General features: G+C 40.2%; 1 protein-coding gene across 1 annotated transcript in view; it reads left to right on the top strand.

The window, feature by feature from the left end:
* The window catches only part of COL4A2 (collagen type IV alpha 2 chain), a 146,292-nt gene that overhangs the window by 24,082 nt on the left and 98,944 nt on the right, over positions 1 to 23,266 (top strand). The window contains exon 4 of the mRNA XM_039550049.1: positions 19,627 to 19,707. Coding sequence (XP_039405983.1) covers positions 19,627 to 19,707 — 81 coding nt within the window. The remainder of the gene's footprint in view (positions 1 to 19,626; positions 19,708 to 23,266) is intronic.

The raw sequence follows: 23,266 nt of genomic DNA, 5'->3' as shown, positions 1-23,266 counted from the left end.
ATAGATACACCCACTTGTAAAGGCATGAGTTGTTGTCATCATCAAGTAATACTCCTATGTAATATTAATTCAGCACTGAAGATCAGTTTCTTTCAGTTCAATAGCTCCTCTTTTTTTTTTTTTTAACTTGGATGTAACTCAACTCCCTGTTTCTTAAATCTCTTTCCATCTACCCGCCAAGTCAGAGACGCAAAAAAACAGGAAGAATGGAAGGAAGCATTCTTCCCATTATTAAATTAGAAAAGCAAGTCCCAGAAACCTTTCTCCAGTCTTTTTTTTTTCCTAATTTTTGAATACGCTGGACTTACATAGAAGACATTTAGCTTTGCTATTTTTGAGAAATGGAAGAAAATGATGTTATGTCCCTACATACCCCTTGTGTTTACATTTATCAAGTAAAGAATGACAAATATGCTAACTCATTTTTTCATAACAAGATAAGTGGTAATGGTGTTGTTCTCTAGTCCAGGCAACCCACAATTATTTGATATTCAGCCACTCTGGAAAGTTCATTTTGCTGCCGACTGTTCACCAAGGATCAGTCACAGAGATAACAGAGGCTTGGGAGTCCTCAGGAATATTCTCTCTTTTGCAAATGAGCGAGCAAGTGAAGAATGTTTTTCTTTTCTGCATTGCTCGCCAAGAACCTTTTCCACATGCTTGTGGGACCTCCTGTTTTCCTCATGCAGTAGGTATTGCCATGTCCCAAAGAAAGAGAGATGTTGAATCCCAGGAGAAAAAAAATTCAGTGCAGGAAAGTATTTTAATGAAACAAGACACAAGTCCTCCATGGAAAGTCTGTAACCTCAATGAGATCAGATAGCAAAGTGATACCAAAACTGCTTTTGATATTCTATTGATGGTCCTCCACTTTTGACTATCGATCTGATACACAAGGCTGTGCCACAGTAGTAACATTTGCAGGCTCCAGCTGTTCTTGGGAGACAGCTGGAACAGCCTTGCTGGTCTTCATGGCCTGCAGTCTTGTCAGTCCAACCTGCAGCCTTATCAGATTTCCCCAGCAAAGCGGAGCTGGGTGACCTCCCTGAGGCGGAGAAGTCTCAGCACAGGCGCCTTAAGTCTGTATGGAGTCATGGACAAGAAAGTTGCCTGACCTTTCTATTTTCCTGAAGGTGTGGGCAACTTCTAATCTAAAAGAAAGGAAGTCATATTTCAAAGATATTTAATAAATTTAATGGAAAAGTATCTGAAAACCAAATTTTTCCTACTCAGAAAGAAGAGATTAATAACTCAAGTGATCTATCATTTTGATACTGAAGATTTCTATACTTCATATTTACATAGAAAATATGTTGCATTCATAAATTTTCCAACTGTATAGAGCTAAAACATATAGTCAAAGCTGGCAAAAACCCAAGTTTAGTGGTTTTTTGGTATACAAAAAAAAATACCAAAAATTAACATCAAGTTAAATAAACTTTCCCAACTTTGCTTATATATGTTTTGATATTGTTGTTGCTGTTTCCTACCACAAACAATTAATTTTTGCTATTTTTGAGTCCAAGGATTACAAAAATACAGCAGCAGAAAGCATATGAATGCGCTTATGGGCATTATATTGAACTTTCAGCCTACAAATTACTAGAAGAAGTGTAATGAGCTATTAACAAATAGCAAAATAGAAGTGTTTGGTAGGACTAATCTTGGTAAGTTCCTCAGTTTGCAGCAAGGGATATTTAGATAGGATGGATATCTGCCCTGCAGCGAGCAAATACAAAGGATACATCCTGAGCTTTGGCACTAAATCATTCCACAAAACACATGCTACAGGTACTGTGCTATAGAAACAGAGATTCTTTAGAATGAAACAAAGTGACTGACATACACAGTTTCAACACTGCAAATTAGTACTGATTAATGCTTTTGGAGCTGCTGTAGAAATATGGGCAAAGAGGATGCTTTTATGAAGGCTGGATCCAGGCTGCAGACATGAGGTGCTGGGGGTCAGTAACAGTTTGGCTCACAGACTCTTCAACTCCTGTGGCATGTCAAGCAGTCTGCCCAGTTTTTTGAAAGCTGTCCAAGCAGCGTCCTTACTCAGCTTTTGCAAAGTCCTGGTGTCAGAATGCAGATGGTATGAAAAACATTGCCAATGTCTTTTCTAAATGATAAATATTTTATTAGTGTTTTCTGCACAGGGAGGAAGAAATGGTTCTGATATTAGAGTCCAAACACACAGCTGGCTCTCCAAAAAGAATAAATTCCTCAGAAATTTCAGTTTTCCCTGGAATTTATTTCCACAAAGGAAAATAGAGAAATGATTTTTTAAAAAGCAACTCACCTGAATTAATATGGAGAACCAGTTAGCATAGTTCATGTTATCTCTCAAGACCAAGAACTCAATGAAAAACATCTATTATCTAAGTATGTACTTGAATAATATTATATGGTATTTAATATTTACAAGTAAGATTATTATTATGAAGTAATGGACAGGGTTGCATTATGCCATCTCAGTTGCATCTTTTTAGTCACCAAGCTAAGTGCAAGGTTCTATTTAAGCAAACTTTAACCAGGTCTGCAGTCCAGCCATCAGTGGATTACATATACACATTTTGCTGACAGAAGCCTCTATAATACATAAAGCTAGAAAGGCAAAGCCTGTGCTGCTCCCAATTTGTATTTCTTGTATAAAGGCACTCTGCTGGCAGCACTGTGATTCGACAGTGTGATTGCAATAGCAGCCTTTCCTGGCTGAGCTATCCAGGTGATAATTGACACTTCACCACATCCATTATGTACGAGATAGCTGTGCTTCTAGATTTGATACCTGTATGTATTGTGTGCATTGGTTCCTTAGAGGTCTGCATTATCTTTGAACTGAGATCATTCAGGTAGACTGATGTCTAACGCAACAGGGAATTCAACGTGAGGGAAGCCTCTCTGGCAAGAAGCAGTATAGGTCAGAATCAATTTTAAGTCTCCTTACCAAAGAAAAACAACCCATCCTGCAGAACCAAACAAACTGCACCAGTTTGAGCCTCCACCCAGAAATCTGGCAATCTGAATTACACTCTCTTATTGAGCAGTACTTCCCTCCGCAGGAACAATGAATCAAACAAAATAAATAAATCTTTACACTTCCCTGTTCTTTCCACCTCCCAGTTAATCATACGTCATTTTAGAAAACCTAAGCAATCCACAGCAGGAGGCAAAACTGCCATCACAGAGCGCGTTTGCAGCGTCACATTGACCTCCAGGAGCAGGGGGTGGGGGCTGTGCTGGCTTCCCGTTTCCAGCCCGCCCGGAGAAGCAGGGTGCCCGAGGCTCGCAGGGGGAGCGGCCGGAGCTGCTCTGCCCCAGCTCCCCGCGCGTGTCCGGCCGCGCCGAGCTCCACCGCGGGCTCTGCCACCCTCGGGAGTGCCGCTGCTGCGGGAGCGGTGCCCGCCGCGCCGGCCGCAGCTTCCTGCCCACTCCCTTCCCCGCGCTCTGCAGCTCCGGCACGGCCCTGCCCGCCGCGCTCCTGGTGCTTTACAGAAAGTGCAGCGGTGCGGGGATCCACAAAGGGCCCCAGCCACGCAGAACGCACTGACCGAATTAAGTCTTTTTTTCTTTCCTAGGGGAAAAAGGGAAAGAAGAAATAATCTCCTAGCAATCTTTTTCCCCACACAGACACATTTTTCCACTTCTTGGGACCAGAGCAATTTATCAGGACCACTATTTACCCCAGGATAGGTACCCAATTTTTTGCAAATGTGTTTTTGCATACCATTTTCTACACTCTTTGGCTTGGTGAGTTTTAACACAAAGGTCCAAAATGTTAGAAAATAGATGTTCAATTAAGCCTGATAAAGCCTGGTCCATTATTCCCTTCCCTCACTAGCAGATGCCAGGAGACGATGTTTCTTTTCTAGGCTGTGGAGAAGACTTGTTCACAGAAGTTCTTGGTAAGGGGCTGCTTTTCAGACCATCTGCTTTCACTGCAGAAAGTGACTGATTTGTCCAAGCTCCTGTTGCTACTTGAGGAGTTTTGAGTTCTGACATGCCTGGTTAGCATGTCTAAGATAGGAATTTCTAAAGTTATGGGGGTTTGAGTTCTTATGCTATGCTCTCAGCATTACACAAGGTCCAGAGCTGAGGAATTACCACCAGACAGATCAAGTTTCTAGCCTGAAAGGAAGTTGTGAAATTACTGCAGATGGCTTGGGACAGGATTTCTGGTACCGTTTCACAGAGCATCAAATAGTCCCAATAAGCTTCAGATAAGTACTCTGGATGTTTAATTCCAGATCTTTTGAAATTTGCCCCTCACACATTTCAAGCCTGTGTCCTTTAAGCAGATCTTCTTCTCAATGAGATAATTAAAATTTATTCATGTCTTCTCAGAGAACCCATGCATTCATTTATGGTCCCAAGGGAAGACTAAATTAACCCTGCTGTCATTTCTTGAAGTATTACCAAATGACAATATTTATACTAGATTTAGCAGTAAATCCCTACTTTCAGGGGCAATGTGTCCTAAAATAGTGCAAAAAGGATGTTTTTCTTCCTATATTTGCCGCATGAGTAACATTAGAGAGACACTTCTTTCCTTTAGGATCTCAGAGGATAAGAAATTTACAGATGGAAATAATGTAAAGGTATTCATTTAAATGTCTTTTCAAAGGGTAAAGGATAGCAGATCAAAAATATTTTCTTCAAAAAGTTTTCTTTTTCTGTCAGTGGAGGTTCTGTAGCTCTTCATTACCTACAGTATTCTTGTCCCCACCACCACCAACCATCCCACCCTTCTTCTGGTATTTCCCCCCAGTGCTCTGAAACACAGAGGTCTCTCTTTTCTATGATTTCCTTCCTTCAAATTCTCCCTTCACATTTCAGTGATGTAAAACAGCCAAGATAAGAAGTAGCTGGCTGTTCCCGGGAGGAGGCTGACGGATGTGCAATTCAGAGGAACAATTCCGTTTTGCCTACTGTGTTCCTAGGATGGGGGGTGGTGGGGAGTGGGGCAAAGTGAGAAGTAAGTTAACCTCCCTATTGCCAGCAAAATAGACACAGCAAAGCACATCAGCATTGTACTGCTCTCCTCCTGAAAGAATAGAATAGTTTAAAAAAGATAAGATATGGAACAGGGTTGGCTAATAACTTGTATGTTTGGTCAAAATACAAAACCAAGTAATTGTTTGTGTAATGCATCCTATTGCTCTTTAAGCATCTGGCATAAACTGTTGTCTTCAGTCATGTAAATCATGTTTCCTCTAGGTCCCTTGTTGCTAGAAAGAGGTGACTGGAGAGCTAGACTGTTACCACCATGGGATAATAGTTACATTTGTTGTGGTTTTTTACAAATAAAAGCATACCGGGGTTTGGTACTGTAAGAGTTAAAGAAGTATATTTGTGTGGAGGATGAGGGGTTTATTATTGTGAGATTTTAAGAGTAGCTTTTTACATTATTTTTATATTATTGATGTGGCTTAATGAGGAAAACACAAGAAATAATGTTTTCTTACTTACCTAAATATAATAAAAACAGCAGAAGTAGAAAAAACTTCCTTGCCTTGGGATCCTAATTCACATTTTAGCAGGAATTCACAGGCAAGAACATCACATTTTATGATGGTAAGGAAGTTCTCCAGTAAGCAACAAGAGGCTGGGTTTCCGTGATTAAAGGATACAGTTGGATTTAGTGGGACAAGTGAGTCCAGGCCAACTGGCTCTTTGCAGTGGGAGATTTTTTGGGGATGAATATGAAAAAGTAGGGCATTAAAATGTCACAAGAATTTCTGAGAAATTTGTTACTGTAGATACCCTTTATCTTTCTCAGTAAATAGGAGAAGACAAATCAATAAAGGATCTCCATTATTACCATATTAAGATCTTCAAAGGTTCTTTTTGTCATGCCCATATTTTTAATATCTTGCCTTGCTGCCTAAGTGGTGGCCTAGACTCACAATCTGGCTTGTGTGTTAATAAAGAAGCACAGGAACACCAATAGGAAAAAGCACTCTCCTGAGGTACTAAAGCCAGTGTTCTTTGTAGCAGTGGGCAGCAGGAATCACTAATGCCACAAAATAAGGCTTAATGTTAGTGTGAATGTAATCTACTTTAGGGAGTTAACCAAATGATCTGGAGACCTAAGTGTCGTACAGGAGTAGGAAAGAACGTGTATGCGTAAGGAATGTAATGGGCAGCAGTCACAGAAGTCCAGGGAAACGGAAATATTATGCTTGCATTATCAGAACGGCAGAATAAATGTTCTTAGTGGACACTGTGTGAACAGTGTAGAACCATGAAAACAGAGAACAGTAGAGAAATGGTCCAACTGTGCTAAAAGGTTGCACTTGAGCAGCAACACTAAAATTGAAACCAAGTTAGCAGCTTATCTGGGATCTCCTGCTGCTGAGAAGCTTTTGCCTGAGTTCATCAGGAAAAGCAGAAAAGTAAAGAAACCAGAAGGAAAGCTATTATACTTCACAGCTGAAAAATGAATTATGCTTGTGTGTGTGTAAGTACACACTAAGGAAATAAAGTGGATGATGGTTGGAGTAAATGCCTCCAAGACTTGGTTTACCAGCTTTCCAATTCAGTAAAACAGATCCCAGGATCTGACAGCTAGGGAAACCCTCTGCTTACCTTTCAGGATACAAAAGGAAAGAGACTACAAATTAAGCAATATAAACAGAGAGTGGGAATTTTCTGGGGACTATTGCTCATCTTGTTAGATGGAAAAATGAGGTTTTAGTTATGCAGCTTGCAGATACTGAACAGAACTTAGCCCCTCAAATGCGTGCTTGGTGAGATCCATCTCTGTGAACAACACGTTGCTGACAAAGTGTGACCGGACTCGAAACCTCATTACTGATCCAGCATGTGTCAGTACTGTTGCCTTTTCATGAAAAAGACCTGCCTTTCAAAAATCAACTGGAATAATTTATTAGATGCTGGAAAAATAGAACACAGAAGGAAGGCTCTAGTGAAGAGGTAGCAATGAAACTGTTTTACCAGCCTTTCAGCAGATGAAGCATTGAGTTTCTTTACAAAAATAAATGGTGAGAGATTGATTCTTCCAGGAGGAGATATGTAGTAGAGTTTTCCCAGAAACTTAATGCATTTAAGATCTATCCTGCTCACAAAATATAGTGTAGATATTGACTTTTCCATATCACAGAAAAGAAAGGCAAGACAATTATGTGATTTTTCTGTTACCTTGTGAGGCCTGAAAATGAAGCTGTGGCTTTGTGGTAGAGCAAAGGGTCCCTGGAGAACAGTCTTTATGTTCTCCATACATATAGTAATGATTCACTAGAAGCTTGATTCCTCTATCTGCCTGGGGAGAGCTGTTTTCCTCTACTTGCTTTGGAGTTTAGCAGAATCTTGCATCTTATGTCAGAGAAAAGCCACTGCGTGTTCGTGTTTCAGACCTTAGAGAGATCAGAGAAGTGCCATAATAAAGTGGTACCTACTCAGGACACCAACAGGCTCATTTATGGTCTCTAATCTGAAGATCTCTTCTGAGCAGAGGCATGAGATACAATCTGTGAAGTTTCAAGGAGGCAAACAAGGAGATAGAGCTTGGATGTTGTTGTTACTGTTTTGTTGAACATGAACATTGCAGCCCCAGGTTATTTCCACACAATTGCTGATAAAATATTTCTAAGATCCATTCTGGGGCTTTGGGCATTCTTTCTCAGTATCATTATGTTGAGCTGGCATCACCTATGAGGAGTTTCGTAGAAAGTTTCTTATAGCAAAGCTGAATGCATACATCCAGTCTTCTGGCTGCCTCTGATAGATTTTCTGAGTTAGGTGGGTGGTACAGCTCATTCAGAAATGTGTTCTGAATAAAGCATCGATTACCAGTTTCCAAGACCTTTGAACTCGATGAGCACTCTGGGGTTTGTTCCACCTCTTCTAAGAGTCAAGCTTCATATCATGAGTCAAGCTCATATAATTTCTAATACAGTGAGCTACAGATGTGTTACTTTTTTCTTGTCTATTTTCTACTCCTTACTGGCAAGACATGAGCATTTCTAAATTTTGTAGATCTGTTTGCAAACTGACAAGCATGTAATGAAAAAAGATGTGAAAGAGAAGCCAAATGACATCGCTTAAGTCAGTTTAAAGCTTGATATTTGGTTGTTTATAATCTCAATATGTTAGTTGTTTGTACTATGATAAGAGCATTTTTGGTGTGGAGACTGAGCGACAAGACTTATTGCAGCAATGCAGACAGTGTTTGTTGGTGAGGGAAGTGGCCCGGAAGGCAGGAAGATCCTGGGTCCTAGACCAAGCTGAACCAGTGACTCATCAAACTCTGGGAAAGTGCATTTAACCCAGTTCTGCAACACTGCAGAAATCAGATCAGCTGCCACATGTAACCAGAGCAGGTTTTAAGTCACAAGTCAGTGGTAATATGGGAAATATGAACCCTTTTTTTCTATTCTGAGTAAATAAATGTTATTTCCATCTTGCCATCTCCTGAGCCAATGTTTCACAGTATGGCTGTGGTAATGTTCTTGTATACTCAAGGGGATATTTTCAAGGAAGTGAAACCTCCCCCATTCCCCCCTTTCCAAAAACAAAAAAAACAACCTTCCCACTCTTCCCATTAAAATTATGTGGAAACAGGTATGCAGGATGAAGAAATATCCGAAAAATAAACTGTCATTTATTTTTTAGGATACAGGATAACAATTCAGCCATTCCAGGTTTCAGGTTTTGTAAGCTACAGATACAAATACATTATATTGAGCTATATAGATTTTCACACCTAACTAGGCAAGTAATTAAAAGAGCTTTTTGGTAGAAGAAAGAAATGAAAGATATCATATGAGTTCTATGAGGAGGAATTATAACATTTCTTCTGTTTGAAGTTTTTGGGTGGTTTATACATGCACTAGGACATGCAAAAAAAGAAGGAGCTTTTACAGGTCCCTTCTTTTCTCATATGAGAAAATATTTTAAGACATTTTGCTAATCAAAAGTATATAGATGAGAAAAGAGATTTTCAGTGATAGTTGACTACCAGTTTTTATATCCACAAGAAAGACATTGATTTTTTTTCCCAAATACATTCTTCTGTATGTTAGATTACCTTCCTTAACCACATTGCAAGTGGCAAAACTTTCACAGATGTCTGCATACAGTCCTGATATGTCAGATCCTCTACTGTACCTTCTTTATTTGCTATACCTGTACCCAAGGCTTTCACCAGTGGCAGCACTGATCAACTTGGAACAGAGGCAGTAAGGCTCAGGGAGGAGGTTAAGTTTTGAAATCAAAAGTGGAAAGTGAAATGGGTCAGTTAGAAAGCTAGTCCTCATGGGCTTTTTCTTGACTGAAATAGAAAGGAAATGGTGGGTGAAGCATCTGACCAAGCAGTTAGCAGTAAACACTTCCATCATCAAATGCAGTTCTTTTTCCAGTTTGCAAATCTCTTACCCATTCTTCTTACTTTTAAGGAAACACCAGTCCAGTCCCAAGAAGCAATTCTGAAAAATTGCATAGCAAATTTCCACATTTAATATTTCCACTACAGTAATTTGTCTAACAGACAACCCTGAAAACTGAGCCAGGGCTGTAAACATTATGCTGGACTGGACTTACCCATCAGCATTTATGATAAAAGCAGTGTCAGTCGATCTCCGCTATCTCTGATAAACCTGTGAAAATCCATTCCTTTCAAATCGTGCTGCCAGGGATAGTTCCATACTTCCAGTTCTTGGTAGATATTTCTAATTGCAATTATATAATTCTGCAGGACAAACTTAAATTCAGCTTTTTTGCTTTCTTTATTATATCTGATTCTGCAGGCACAAGATTTAAAAAGGCCATTTAAAACAGTCACCAACCTCATCCCTCCCAAGGGAAGAAGAACTCCCAGGATCTCTTAAGTATTCACTTCCAAACTAGATCAGCATGTCTGAACCATGTCCAAACCATGACTGTAAACAGAACCATGTCTGTAAACAGTTATCAGAGGAAAACAAATGTAACAAATTCAATTGATAAACGCAGTTCATACACAATCAAACGTTTTTAAGTAATTACAGAAAACATGAAACAGGAATAAAATCTCAGTGGTTATGTCCACGTTTTGGGAAACCCTGGCACCATTGCACTGCACTGAAAAGAACACAGGTGCTGCAGCCATGCAAACAGCTGTGCAGCTGGTTTCTGTCAGTCCCCTCCCCACAAGCAGAGCTAGTGCAATAGCCATTGCTGCTGGTTCAAAAGCAAAAAAAGCTTCAAAAGACAACATTGGCAGGTTGTCTTGTTCTTAGTGTAATAGGCACAGATGAGTTTTCAGAAATACTGGTTGCCTGTCTGAAGTATGATTAGCAACTTTTAAGGTTTACCAGTCACAAAGAATAATATGTTCTTAAGTTTCCTGAGTCTGCCAATTTACGTAGGTGAGTAAACGAGACAGGTCAAATAACTGGCATGGTTTATAAATAGACTAAAAAAAAATCTCCATATATAGACTAGTATCCAGACTTTCTATTGTTTCAAGCAAATGATATCATTATTTGGATGTCTTTCCAAAACTGAAAATGACTAGACTTCGGAAACCAGTAGTTAAATATAGAAATTGCTACTTTAATGAGTGAATGCTGTGTTTCATTATTATGCTACTAGTATGTGAACAAATGTCTTTCTGTTCTTAGGGATGGGAAAGGAGGTTTTATTCCAGTAATATAAGATTTTGCACAAAAGCCAAATTCAGATTAAGGACTGATAGTGTCTTTGACTTCATTCCTTTACGGAAAATATTCCAGTATAACTGCACATATCAAGTGATAACACTGTCCACTAACTTGTGCCTTGCATAAGCCTTGGGCAGATCAAATACAAAATGCACACTGGTTTGCATAAATAAAATATTAGAATAAAAATTAAAAGAGAAACAATCTGTGCCTTTCAATGTCACAGCCTCCCTAATAAATGATTACATCTACCTTGGCAAGTCACAAAAAAATCACAGAATTAAGTCAAAGGACTTTTTTCATTGCTGATAACTAGAAAACACTTCTGTCTTCTGTAATACTGTTTTTGAAACCACCTAAGTAGCTTCTGTGGAGATACATTTAATTTCTAGGGATGGGGTGTTGAGAATAAGGACTCATGTTAAGATGTTCCAGCACTCTTAGTCTAAAGACCACTATCCTTTTAGATGAGGAATGCCATGTTGAATGTTAGATGAGAGTCTGTTGTCTCATAAGAAATGATGATAGTGAAATAATATGCATCTCTGAAAGTATGCATTTACAAAGATGGGATCAAGTTTAACAAGAAATCAAATTTTAATTTATCAGTCCAAATTTTACTTTAGCTACTGCTGCATCCTTACTTTCTCTCAGATTTAGCTAAAATAAATCCCATTTGAACAAAGAACCAGGTATAAATTTAAACATCTACATATCCACAAGGTGTCTGAGTTCTCATTACAATCAAGGAAGCCAATGGGCTTGCCTTAACTAATAGTAATAATTAATGCAGGTATCTTTGCTTACCTTTATTAATACATTTCCATCTTCAAAGTCTTACTAGGCTTATACCTGTGGGGTGTTTCTTCTGCAGGCAAACCCAATTCTGGCCTTGGTAAAGAGGAACAACATTTTTATTCTCTTTCTGTAATCATTGTGGGTATCAGTTCATGGCTGTGTAATATTTGATCCTTTGTAAGACATAAGAGACATTTTTAACCATGGTTGCACACCCCTCAAAGAGCCTGCAGCATCACCTGTCTCCTGCTAATATATGTTCAAGCCTTAGTTGATGACGAAGACAAAATTTGTCATTTCTTTAGGCAGCTGAGTTACCTGTCTCAAATAGAGAAGTGCCAGATTATGTTTTTCTTCCTTTTCTGGATGCAATTTTGTTCCAGAAAAAGCCTTCTGCATCTTAGCCCTCCTTCATTAGCTCCTGAAAGCTGGAGCACTTTCATGCAGAGACCTGGGGCAGCTTTTTAGGATTCCCTTTCTCATGGCATTACAGATTCTTCAAAAATAAGCAGGAGTGCTATATTTTTCTATAGAGGTGACTTTTTTTTTATTGTTTGACATTTTAAAGTGTTTTAACTGGGTTTTCTATCTTATATTCTTTCTTAGCATAACATATAGTCATCTCTGTGATGGAAAAAAAGGAAAAATATGGCTGAATCCAACTTCATTACCTGTAAAATACGAGACTACTATTCTCTGACTTCTTGACAGAAGACTATGTCACAACATAGTCTGCTTGCTTTGAAATGTGCTGTTTGCAAACAAAGTCATGTTGGACAAGTAGGCAAGACCCCTGGACAGTTATTCAAATATCTGTGCTTTGTACACAAGCAGCTTTTAAGCATTACTCTTTGACTGAGCCTCTTAAAGACCTTTTTTTTTTTTTTTTAATGCCTATTTTATCACAGCAGCTCTTTCTGCATTCCATCTGGTTTTCTGGGTAAATATGTGTTTGGATTAAAGCCACAAAATGGTTTTATGAAAACATGAAGGGTAAGTTCACACTCTATCAGATCTGGCTTCTGCCATTGTTCCAAGGCAGACTCTCCAGACTGCAACAGGAGAACTTTTTAATTTGAAGAGGGGTGGTAAATAGTACCTCAAATAAAGTGAACATGTGTAGCTGTGAAGTTTCACTTTGAAATGAAACTATGCAGCCTTCAAACCAAGGCTGCATGCCAGAAGGTTCATATAATCAAGAGTCACAAGCAAGTCCATAAGAGGAAAGTCTTTTATAGCTTCATTTCTGAGAGATACAGAATTCATGTTTCCCATCTCTGACTCCAACATACTTGCTGAGACACTTGAGAAGACAAGTTTCTGTCTGTTGGGGTCTTCTCAGCATTGAAGACTTTACATTCTTGCCCTTCCTTTCCTTGTCCCAGACATCAAACAAAGGCATCTCTGTCCCTGGGAGCAGTAGTCCCTTTGGATACTTCTCCTTTGTTGACATTCCCATGCCCATCAGGACTCAGAGCTGAAGCAAGCTGCTTGCTTTCTTGGCATCCTGCTTCCCAGTTTTCTCTATACACTCTGTCATAAGAGGTAGATGGCACATGAAACTTCACACTGGTTTATAAAACATAATTGATTGTCACAAGTATAGATCTTCTCATTGCATTGGGAAGGTTCCATTGGGCAGTGGTTAGGAGACCAGCTCTTGTCATACAGTTGGTGGTAAGTCTCTTTGTGTTCTTCCCGGGACCAGTTTCCTCCTCCAGATTTTTTTCATGGAAGGATATGTAAATACATGGCTCCCCCTACTTTTGGTGGGAAGTGTAAACATTCATAAGATTTCAAGGTCACGCACTAAATTATTCCAGTTGTCATTCATCCAGTCTGGAAAAGGTTCTGGCTCCCATTCAATATGAAAGAAAGAATTAGTTCTTAGCGAAATAATTCTCAGAACAGTTGGGAGAGAGGATCCACACCCACGTCTTTTCCTTCCTCTCTGCCTGTGCCAATGATCTCTCCCTTTCCCTGGACAATTAAGGTCTTCACAGTGGTCTTGCTGTCCCATGCAGTAGTAGCTACTGGACTGTGAGCAGGCAGTTTCAGATGGCTGGTTCCATCTTTGACATTGTAGCTCTGAGGAAAGACTGAGCCTGTTCCTGGGCAGTCCAGGCCTCCTCTGCTGACAGCATTCTCTGTACTTGTTTTGAGTGGCTGTTTATACATGTTTCTAGAGAAATAAGTTTGGCAGCAGGAAACAAATGTTTTCTACTCTTTAAGGAGTAAAATGTTGGGTTTGAGCAAATACAACTGTGCTGTCACACTTGAATCCGACGAAGTTCTTCTCTGGTGATGATCAGCAGCAGGAGTACTCAGTTTCTAAGTCAGGGCTGTATAAACCGAATTTGAAATTAATGTCCGTATCAACAGCTGAAGGTCAAATGTGAAAGCAGAGGTTCATACTGGAGGTGTGGCCTAGTCTGGTCTCCCTGGCACTGACACAGAGGGCTGACTCTCAGGCATGCCAGGAATTCCCTCGGGTCTTCCTGGCTGAAGCCTCACTTGAAGCATCTGAATGTGCTGCTCGAATGTGCTGTTCATTGCCCCACTGCAGAGACATGCAGTATGTCAGCACCTCCAGTCATAGTTCAGTGTTTCAGAAAGCTCCCAAAACCTTCTAAAACATGCCTTGGTGAAACTTAGGTGAAGAGAATGAGGCTTGTCAGCACAGAAGTTAATGCACAACTACAACCTACAAAATGTTGTGAAAGAAGACGTCGGTGTATGGAGTCTTTGATTCCAAGTTGCAATATTTTCATTATAATTTCCGTAATTATTTTTTGAGCTGTATGTAAGGAAATGGCTTATATTTCCTGGTCTTTCTGTACTCATAGAACTGGACTTTGAGGTCTGTCTCTGGTTGCCTTTGTTCTTTGTTAGATGAAGTGAAGGTACTTGAACGGGCACGCAGAAATGACAATTACCCAAATGTGGCCAAGATTAGCAACAAATAAATCACTAATGTGTGGAAAAGTTTAAAGAAAACTGCATGTATGTTTCTGGGGTTTTTAAGAGTTTGGCTGAAGGAAACTGCATTTAAGTTGTCTATTTTTGGCTGAAGATGTATAAGTACAGAAATAATATTGTCTGGAGACAAAAAAAATTATGAGAAAGCATGAGGGCAGAAAAGGTTTTGTGTTGGGACACACACATTTTATGCTTGCTATACATAAGAATGATAAGTATTTACACTAGGCAAATATGCAAGTTTTACAAACATAGGTGGCACTTACTAACATGTTTTCTCTCGCTCTAAGTAGTGTTCACGTTCCTTGAACATTATGAATATATTCATCCCAGCACAGTGTGTGGGTAAGCCAGCTCTGGAGATGCCTAGCTTTTAAACAGTGTGGATGGGTTAGATGTAACTTAAGATTTGCTGATTAAAGAAAACACTTCTGAGAACCTAGTATTTCTTTATTTGGCAAAGTAACATACCACTGTTGTTATTAGTAATAATTCACAACTACATCACTGCAAGAAACACTGAATTACAATTCTATATCCTATTGTTATTAGCATTTGTAGAAAATCAGTGTAAGAAATCTGATAAATTACACAAAAGGGCTATTAAGTTGCAATTCTACTGCCTTTGCTCCTTCAGTTGGTATTCAGGAGTAAGCCTATCTTTCCTTACAAGCTTATCCCTTCTTACCCCACCCTCCCACAGGGACATGCCTGGTCAAGAGACCTGTGGTCTCTCAGCATGGGGACTCCCAGTGGGCTTGTGCCCACAAGTCAGCATCACTGCTGCCTGCCAGTGTCCCTGCTCTTGCTCTTAGTATATCCTCACTACCCTCACTCTTCACCTAATTTGATGCCCTCTTCATATTTTTTTATTTTCCAAGTTTTTACCACCCTTGCACCTCCTTTTCACTGCCTGTACTCCTCCCAAATAAGCAACCTACTCTTAGTTTCTTTTTCCTCATTGGTCCATTTTTTTACACTCAAAAGTTGGTGTTTCTGACACTATTACCTAGGCAATTTTTTGTCTAATATGGTATTACCATCACAGTTGGCTGAATGAGACAGCCTTGCCTCCAAGGGCTGCCTTTTGACCCTGTGGGTCTCGTTGGGAACATTTATGTTACACATTTCTGGACAGAATTACCATATTTTTCTCCTGATTCTCCAACCTAATTCTAATTAAGCAACAACTCACCTTATGCACAGAAAGCTTGCACACCAGTGCAATGGTATAACTTGTTTTGTGTTTGCACCATATGTCTGCTCTTAAATAGTGTTCTTCACACTCGGTGCTCCCATCAAAGCTCCCATGGCTACCTGTGAGAGTGAGACTTGGACGCTTAGCGCAGGATTCATCTCATTTGGAGCTGGACATCTGCTCTGTAGACACATCTCAACCAGTTGCCCTATGGTACATTTCTATTCCCCTTACCCTTCTATGAAGACATTTAGCTTTGGTATCTGAAATACATCTGATGAGATTCTCTGGGTGATCTAAAATAGTAGCCAGATATTGTGCCTATGTTGCATAAATCTTAAATTAGAGTCTATAAACCCCATTTCTAGACTCTGCCTAGACTCTAGACTTTTTAGAGATTAGTGGAATTATGCATCATCCAAAACATGAGAAAGACTTGGAACTGAAAATCTTCTCAGCAGACACCTTCATAATTGAGGGCCAGTTCAGCCAGCTTGATTACACAAATCCTAGAATATCATTCTGGTGCAGGCACATTTTTCTTCATTTAACTGCATGCTGAACAAATCAGGAGATTCATCTCCCCATCCTTACACTTCTATAGGGGGGGATCTCTCTGTGTAAGGTACTCACCTACCTCCACCCACCTTCATGGTTGAAAGAAAGCAGTAGGTACTTTCTGGGAGAGATGCAGTCTATCAGTTGAAATGCCAGGATAAGAATGGAATGAATTATGTCCTAGATCTGACTGTTCTCACCGCTGACCAAAAAGGCTCCTGCTCAGATCAAAACAACTACATTGGGTTGCCACCATTAGTGTTATGTTCCCAGAAATATCTTTTCCTCAGGACGTAAATAGCTGAGCACTTCCAAGAACATAGCTAAATTTTAAACTTTAAGGCTCTTTGCATTCTAATTATTGACTGATATATGTCCATTTGATTTCCCTTCATCTCAATTGTGTGCCCATGGGTATAATTTTTTTTAACAAAGTTCTACAAGTATCCTTAACAGACTTAATTTTGAACCTTAACAATCTTGTAAACCATAATGTTTTAGACTGTAACCCCCAATAATGTAAGATCAAACAACAGTGCAATGATCTTCAAGAAGTTATAAATGTTCTAGATAGTGGAAGATAGTAGAAAATGCTACATGTGACTAAAAGCTCCCAAAGTTGGAAAGTTGAAAGTAGCAGTTGAAAAGTGAAGAGGTGGAGATTAGGTAGTAAGGAAAGCCCAAGTATAATCAAGAAGAGGTATATTACTGCTGGTCTCAAATGCTTTCCCATTATGTTCCCAACTTTTGGAGAATCTTCCAGATTTTTTTTTTCATTATCTGCAGAGTCTGTGTGCATAAAAGGATACAAAATGAGAAAATAATGAAAAAAAAAAGCACTTCCTAAAATTATGGAAGAAAACAATTGTGTCCCCATATTAGCTGCTGGTATTGTTACAGCATGCAAATTAAAATATTGGATGGTGGATAGTACACAAACAATAGACCTTGAACTTCCATTTGAAATAAACATTAGCAGCCTCCTCCATTTTTTTTTACAAGTGCACAAACATCTTGCCATTCTGATTCATTGTCTGTTTTCTCCTTGACAACAATTTACCAAATGTAGAGTCACTCTGCTAATTAAAGAAATAAACTTATTGTTCTCATTATTTTTTCTCAGTAGGCGAAACTGAAAACTGACATCAAATTACTGTTACTCTTAGGCTGGGATATGCTGTTGTTTACAGCACCAACAAAAACAGATTCTAAAAGTTCAAAATTGATTGTTACCAATGGCAGCACTACTTCACACACTGCTCCTTAATGGATACCTGCATCCTCCAGAGGAATATGATCACACAGGCCATACATCTGCATGGCATCCATAAAAATTAATAGAACTATTCTCAATTTCAGAAAAGGAACTGAGGGGAAAACTCTGTAAAATGAAGGATACTGAGAAAAAGATGCACATTTCATCTGCAAATAGGTTAACAAGAAATAAACCCCATGGAAACAGTGAGTTTGTGTTTATCCAGATATTTAACTAAAAAATGGACCAACCTGAGCAAACTGGTGGAGTTTATAAAACTGTCTTGATTTAATATTTCCTCTAAACCATAGCTTAAACATAAAGCAGAATCCATAACATGACATAGAACTCTGCTACATCCATGAAAAAATTTCCTGAATAAAAACCAAACCTATAAATAGGTCAGGGCATGGTTTCAGTTTGGTGGACAGCTTTTATCAGTATGAAAATCCTACCTCTTCCATTAAACATGAGAATTAAATATAAAGTTGAAAGTTTTTATATTTTAATATATAAAAGTACTTAAAATACAGACATGAACCTTCTCATGACAAGCAAAAGAACTCGTTTGGGGAACTTTGTGTTGCTGTGTGTCGTAAGATTAAGATCCTGCTCTACAAATACGACCAAAGCAGGACTTCGGCAATGCTGGGTGCCTGCTCCATACCTCTTACTCATTTGTCTGCCTGGGAGGTATCCAAATCCCAGAGCTGTGTTTTCAGGTAGTTTAAAGGCAGAAATGGATACCTGAGAAATGTGACCCAAAAACCTCAGGTGTTGAGTAGAGGATTGCTTAGAGCCACATGAAAAGTTCTAAGCATGGCAGCTTTGGTCCCCTCTCTGTGTTTTAGCTCCTTAAGTCAATGCTAGAGGCAGGAATGGCAACATCAATGTCTATTTATGAAACAGCATAGCAGTTCAGAGCACCCATCCTGTTTTGGAGGCTCGTTTATACCCCTTTCACCTCCCTTTCAAGAGATTGTGTGCTCAAGCTATGAAGGAGGCAGAAAAGTGAAGGCACCATTTCATTTAGCCAAGAGGGGAGCAAGTGACGTAGAGCCTGACTCTGTACCCTACAGCTGGGTTCCCTTGAGGTTTCATCTAAGGAGCAGTGCATGTGAAGTGCCCTGAAAGAGAGGCTCTGGTTTCCTGTAGACTAGACTTAGTCCTTCTCTCTTTTTCTTCTGACTGTATTAATTACTCACTGTGGGTCAAGCCAGGTTCAGAAATAGTGATGAGGAATCCCTTCCTCCTTTCCCAGATTACTTACTAGGCTGCTGGGTCATTTTCAGGAGTTCAAAACCCTGGGCTTAGGTGGGCTGCAGGCTGGTCTTCACAATGTTCCTAATCATTAAGTTACATTTGTAAAAGTCACACCACAGCATGCACAGCATCTCTGCTGTTCATGTTTCTGAACAAGACTGACTGTGGCTGCTGCATTCCATGCAGGCATTTGCATGGAATATAATCTGAGTTTGCCTGCCTGTTGAAGTCCATCCAAGGATTTGTGTGGAGTGGTACATATTTTGTGATCCATGTATTTGTGGCCCAGGCCAAGGTGGTTCTGGTCAGGCAGGAGAGATGTAACTGAAGACATTTACTTAAGCTGGGAGTGACTTCTAAATCACAGTGGTTGGCTGCAGCAAATTTTATGTTCCTCCAGAATCGGCAGCCATAGAAGAGGAGAAAGCAGGAGTTTGGCTCATGATTTTGGACGTGATACGTATATTTTCCTTTATGTCCACCAAGAAATATTTCAAAATACAGCAACCATTTAGAGCATGCATAGAAGGATGTGCTGCATTGTGACCTAGGATTTAGTCCATGTCCGTAAAGAATCCAAGCAGCTGCACTTCTGTGATACGATATCTATTGCATGTGTCAAAAAGATATATGAGATACTGCTCAGCATCAAGCTGCAGTGTTTTGAAAATGCGGAGGGAAATAAATGAAGTAACATTATATTTCTTGATGCTGATCTCCAAGAACTGGACAGCCACTCATGGCCGCTTCTAAGCACAGATTAAAGAGGTTTCAACTGTAAATCCTAGATCTGGTCCTGGTCTTTGCTTTAGCACTTCCCAGCCAGTCTGCTAATCAAAGCTTAGTGTGCTGTTTCAGATATTCTAGCTGATACCTTTTAACTTTTGTGTTATGTGTGTTCTGGTTTGCAGGGTGGAAAGAAATACACAGGACCATGTGGAGGCAGAGACTGCAGTGGAGGATGTCAGTGTTTCCCTGAAAAAGGAAGCCGTGTAAGTAACATTTTTCTCCTGTAAAATGCTCTTGATGGTACAAGTTCAATGCTATATAATTTGCTATATATGACTTGCATTAGGCTGCTAAGAGTATTAAAACAATTATTCTTTTTCAGGAAAAAGTTATTGTTGCTTCATCTTACTTTCTCACAAGCTCATAGATTTGAAGAAATACTTTGTTACAAATACCTTATTATATGTAGCAGGCACTTATCTCAAAGATGAGAGCCAAGGGACCTGACAGCCGTGATGGCCTGTAGCCGCAAGACTTAGTCCTTCTCTCTTTTGCTTCTGGCTGTATTAATTACTCACTGTAGGCCAAGCCAGGTTCAGAAGTAGTGATGAGAATCAGATCAGTAGGATGAAAAGATACCACATACATGCATGGGATGCATATATTTGATGATTTTAGTGGTCTTTTCTAATCTAAATTATTCATTAATTCTGTGATTCTCTGTGTGATTTCCAGTAAAGCAAGAGTGAACCACACCTGCAAAACCTGAAATCCCTGCTGAAAGGGAACTGCCTAGAACTTCTGGCATTATGTTGTGGCTGATAGTCTGTTCTTTGTTTTGGGGACTAGTGAGGAATGAGGCAGAGGAAAGGAGATGGGGTGGAGGGGATTAGCCACCTGCCACAAAGAGCACTGAGAAATAGGGCAGTTTCTATCCTGTATGGCTTGGAGCCCTGGCTGGCTGGCTCCTTCTGTACAGCTTGGTCTTCTGCAGCTGAGACAGTGACTCAGCCTTTTCCATCCACCCATCTCTAAGAATAGGTCAGGCAAGAGATGTGGTGGCAGGTCATGTGCTTGTTCTCCTATCACAAACCTCATAAGATTTTTCAGTTCTCTGCCTTCCCTCCACACAGCCAGTCATCAGTTCCCATTCCCATTGCATTCCTCAAGCTTGACTCCACGTCTGAGAGGAGGGAGAGGTGGTAGGAAAGTCACAGTGTAGGTGGGAGGCAAGGAACACTCTTGTTTACAGCAGAAGTCCTGATGTCTCCATGGAAGTCAGATGATCCTGGGGTTACCATGCCATGGGGGCTGTAATGGTTGTACTCCCGTGGCCTGACCAGGAGCTGCTCATGATGTGCTTTCCATTATAATAACCCAATGACAACCTGATGAAGCTAAGGACAAACAAGCCCTCCCCTGAGACACAGCTTCCCATGGGAGTCCCTCCAGCTGTTACTGCCTTACCCTCATCATCCAGCGCACGAAGTTTGGCAAGTGCCTCCTGCCACTTCCCACTTTTGACTGAAAATCAAAAACTGATGCTGTAAGATTCTCACTAGAGTTCATGAAAATATCTGTTGCAAAACTACCAACTTTTATGTTTTTCATGCTCCTTATTGACTGAATGACCTTGAATTTCAAGTTGCCAAATGTGAAAGAAAAAACAGATAGTTAAACAAAACTAACTGCATAGATTAGAAAAGCTGAAAATGTGAAAATACCACGGTAGAGAAGCAGTCAGGTGCCACTGACAAGAAGCTCCCTGTGAGTTGCTTACTATTTAGATTGGGAAGTAAGGGCAGATTTTATGTACTTGCTCACCACTCTCAGTTTTACCTCAGGGAAGTAAGTAACCCCATTTATTAATGAGGTTGGCCTCCCTTTAAACAGATACTCAAAAAGAGAAAAAGGGTATGCCACAGAACATAAATTATATTTTACTGCTTGTGGTTAATTTTGCAAGATGTGAAAAAGTATTGGAAAAAGGCATTTACAGAATTTTACACTTCAAAAATCACATTTTATCTCTCTGTATTTTACCTCTGAAATGATACACCTCATTCTGATTTAGCACACGCTGCCAGTATTTTGTGTCTGCTGATCTCTTCAGATATCACAACCCCTGTTAAACATCTGGTTTAAGGAACAAGATTGGCCTTTAGAGTCTAGTCAAATTTGGCATAGCTTCTGGTCTCATGCTAATCCTCAATGGGATTATTTATTTTCACAAAACCTCTGTATAATCTGGCACGACACACGTTTTCTGTTCGAGGTGACTCATTGCATGCACAATGGACATACTGCGTGTTTGCACTTGTAAGAATGCCTGACCAGTCTGTCAGAGCCTGCTTCTGCTGTGACTCTCCATCCCAGGTGCCACGGAGCTGTCACTTGCAGGGAGCCTGGAACTCAGGTAGGAGCAGCACTGCAAGGGTCTGGAGCCAGCTGTCAGCCCAGCCATCCTCTGGAAGTTCACCCTCTGTTTGTGACAGGTCTCAAAACCAGGCAAATTAAAAGCATTTTCTTTGGATTGCTGCTACTGAATTCACATCAGCAGCTGTTGAATGAAGTGAATTCATTGAAGTGGTAAACAATTGCAAGCTATGAAAGGAGTAAAGGTCTGAAGAAATGCCTACTCTTTATATGTGCTTCTACTTCATTTGTTGTCACTGCTCAGTTGTACTCTTAAGATACAGCATTTAAGGAAAGATGCTTATGTTTATTTGTTGTCTTAATCCAATAACTTGTTTTTAAAAAAGCACTTTTTGTAAAATATGCCCACTGATACCTCCTGGGAATCTGTGTGAGAGACAGAGGGGCACTGTTCAGATGTGTGAAGATTCATCCAGGCTTTGGTGATTTGTGCCAGGTCTCCAGGTGCAGGACAGCTGGAAGCCCTGTGCTTCTGCCTGCACTGCTTTTGGTTCAGGACTGGTAAGGATAGGCACAAAGGCACAGGAAAGTTGAACCCTGCTTCACACGGGCAGTTTCTAGGGGCAAAAGGCAACCTAGCACAAATCAATGCACCCACCTAGCAGGCCTACTGGAAAGAGGTATGTGGTTTTAGGTTTTCTTCCACTCTGTTTTGGCTGAACTCAACCCTGCAACCTTCACTGGGCTCAGACACAGCTAAAATCCAGTGGGGACAGAGAAATAAAACAGCAGAAGCATCATCTGCCCACTGTAGTGGTGGGGGAGTGGCTGCAGCTAAGCAAAGGCAGCATCTAGCCAGCAACCTCCTGCCTCTTATCTGAGCTGCTCCCAGGGCTGTGAGGACACCTGCAAATGGCACTTCCTTCTTTGTTCCCAAAAGGAAAGCTAGTCAAATCCAAATGTTCAGAGAATCAGGACATTGCTGATAACTGTGTTTGCAATTCACTGCAAATGCTGAGTTGTTTCTTGGAGAAGTTTCTCTAAAGAAATGTTTCTCTGGGCCATACATGATCCCCTTGAAGTTCCCACCTCCAGTCCTGCTTCATGTTCACATCTTCAAAGTAGAAAGAGCAAAGGGAATTTCTCCTGCAAGCTGGTTTGGTGTTTTTTTCCCAGTCTTTAATGACACTCTAGTCTTTGTTCTTTTTCGCTGTAGCCTATTTATCTTCCAGTTGTATTTACTGTTAGCTGGTTACAAATATCCAGTCTATCTAACAGTACCTTGCATCTAGGTAGATGGTTGGAGCTGGGGCTGCAGGAGCCAAGCTTGGGAACCAGCCTCAGCCTCATCTCCTCTTTTCACAGCTCAGTGGAGTGGCAGTGCAAATCAAAGCTCCTGAAGGCGTGTTCAAATCCACACGATAAGAAACCATAGTATAAGCTTCA

Source organism: Corvus cornix, chromosome 1, assembly GCF_000738735.6.
Source record: "Corvus cornix cornix isolate S_Up_H32 chromosome 1, ASM73873v5, whole genome shotgun sequence".
NCBI classification, from domain to species: Eukaryota; Metazoa; Chordata; class Aves; order Passeriformes; family Corvidae; genus Corvus; species Corvus cornix.
The sequence above is the reverse complement of the archived record's forward strand: the minus strand, read 5'-3'. Positions and strand labels throughout refer to the sequence as shown.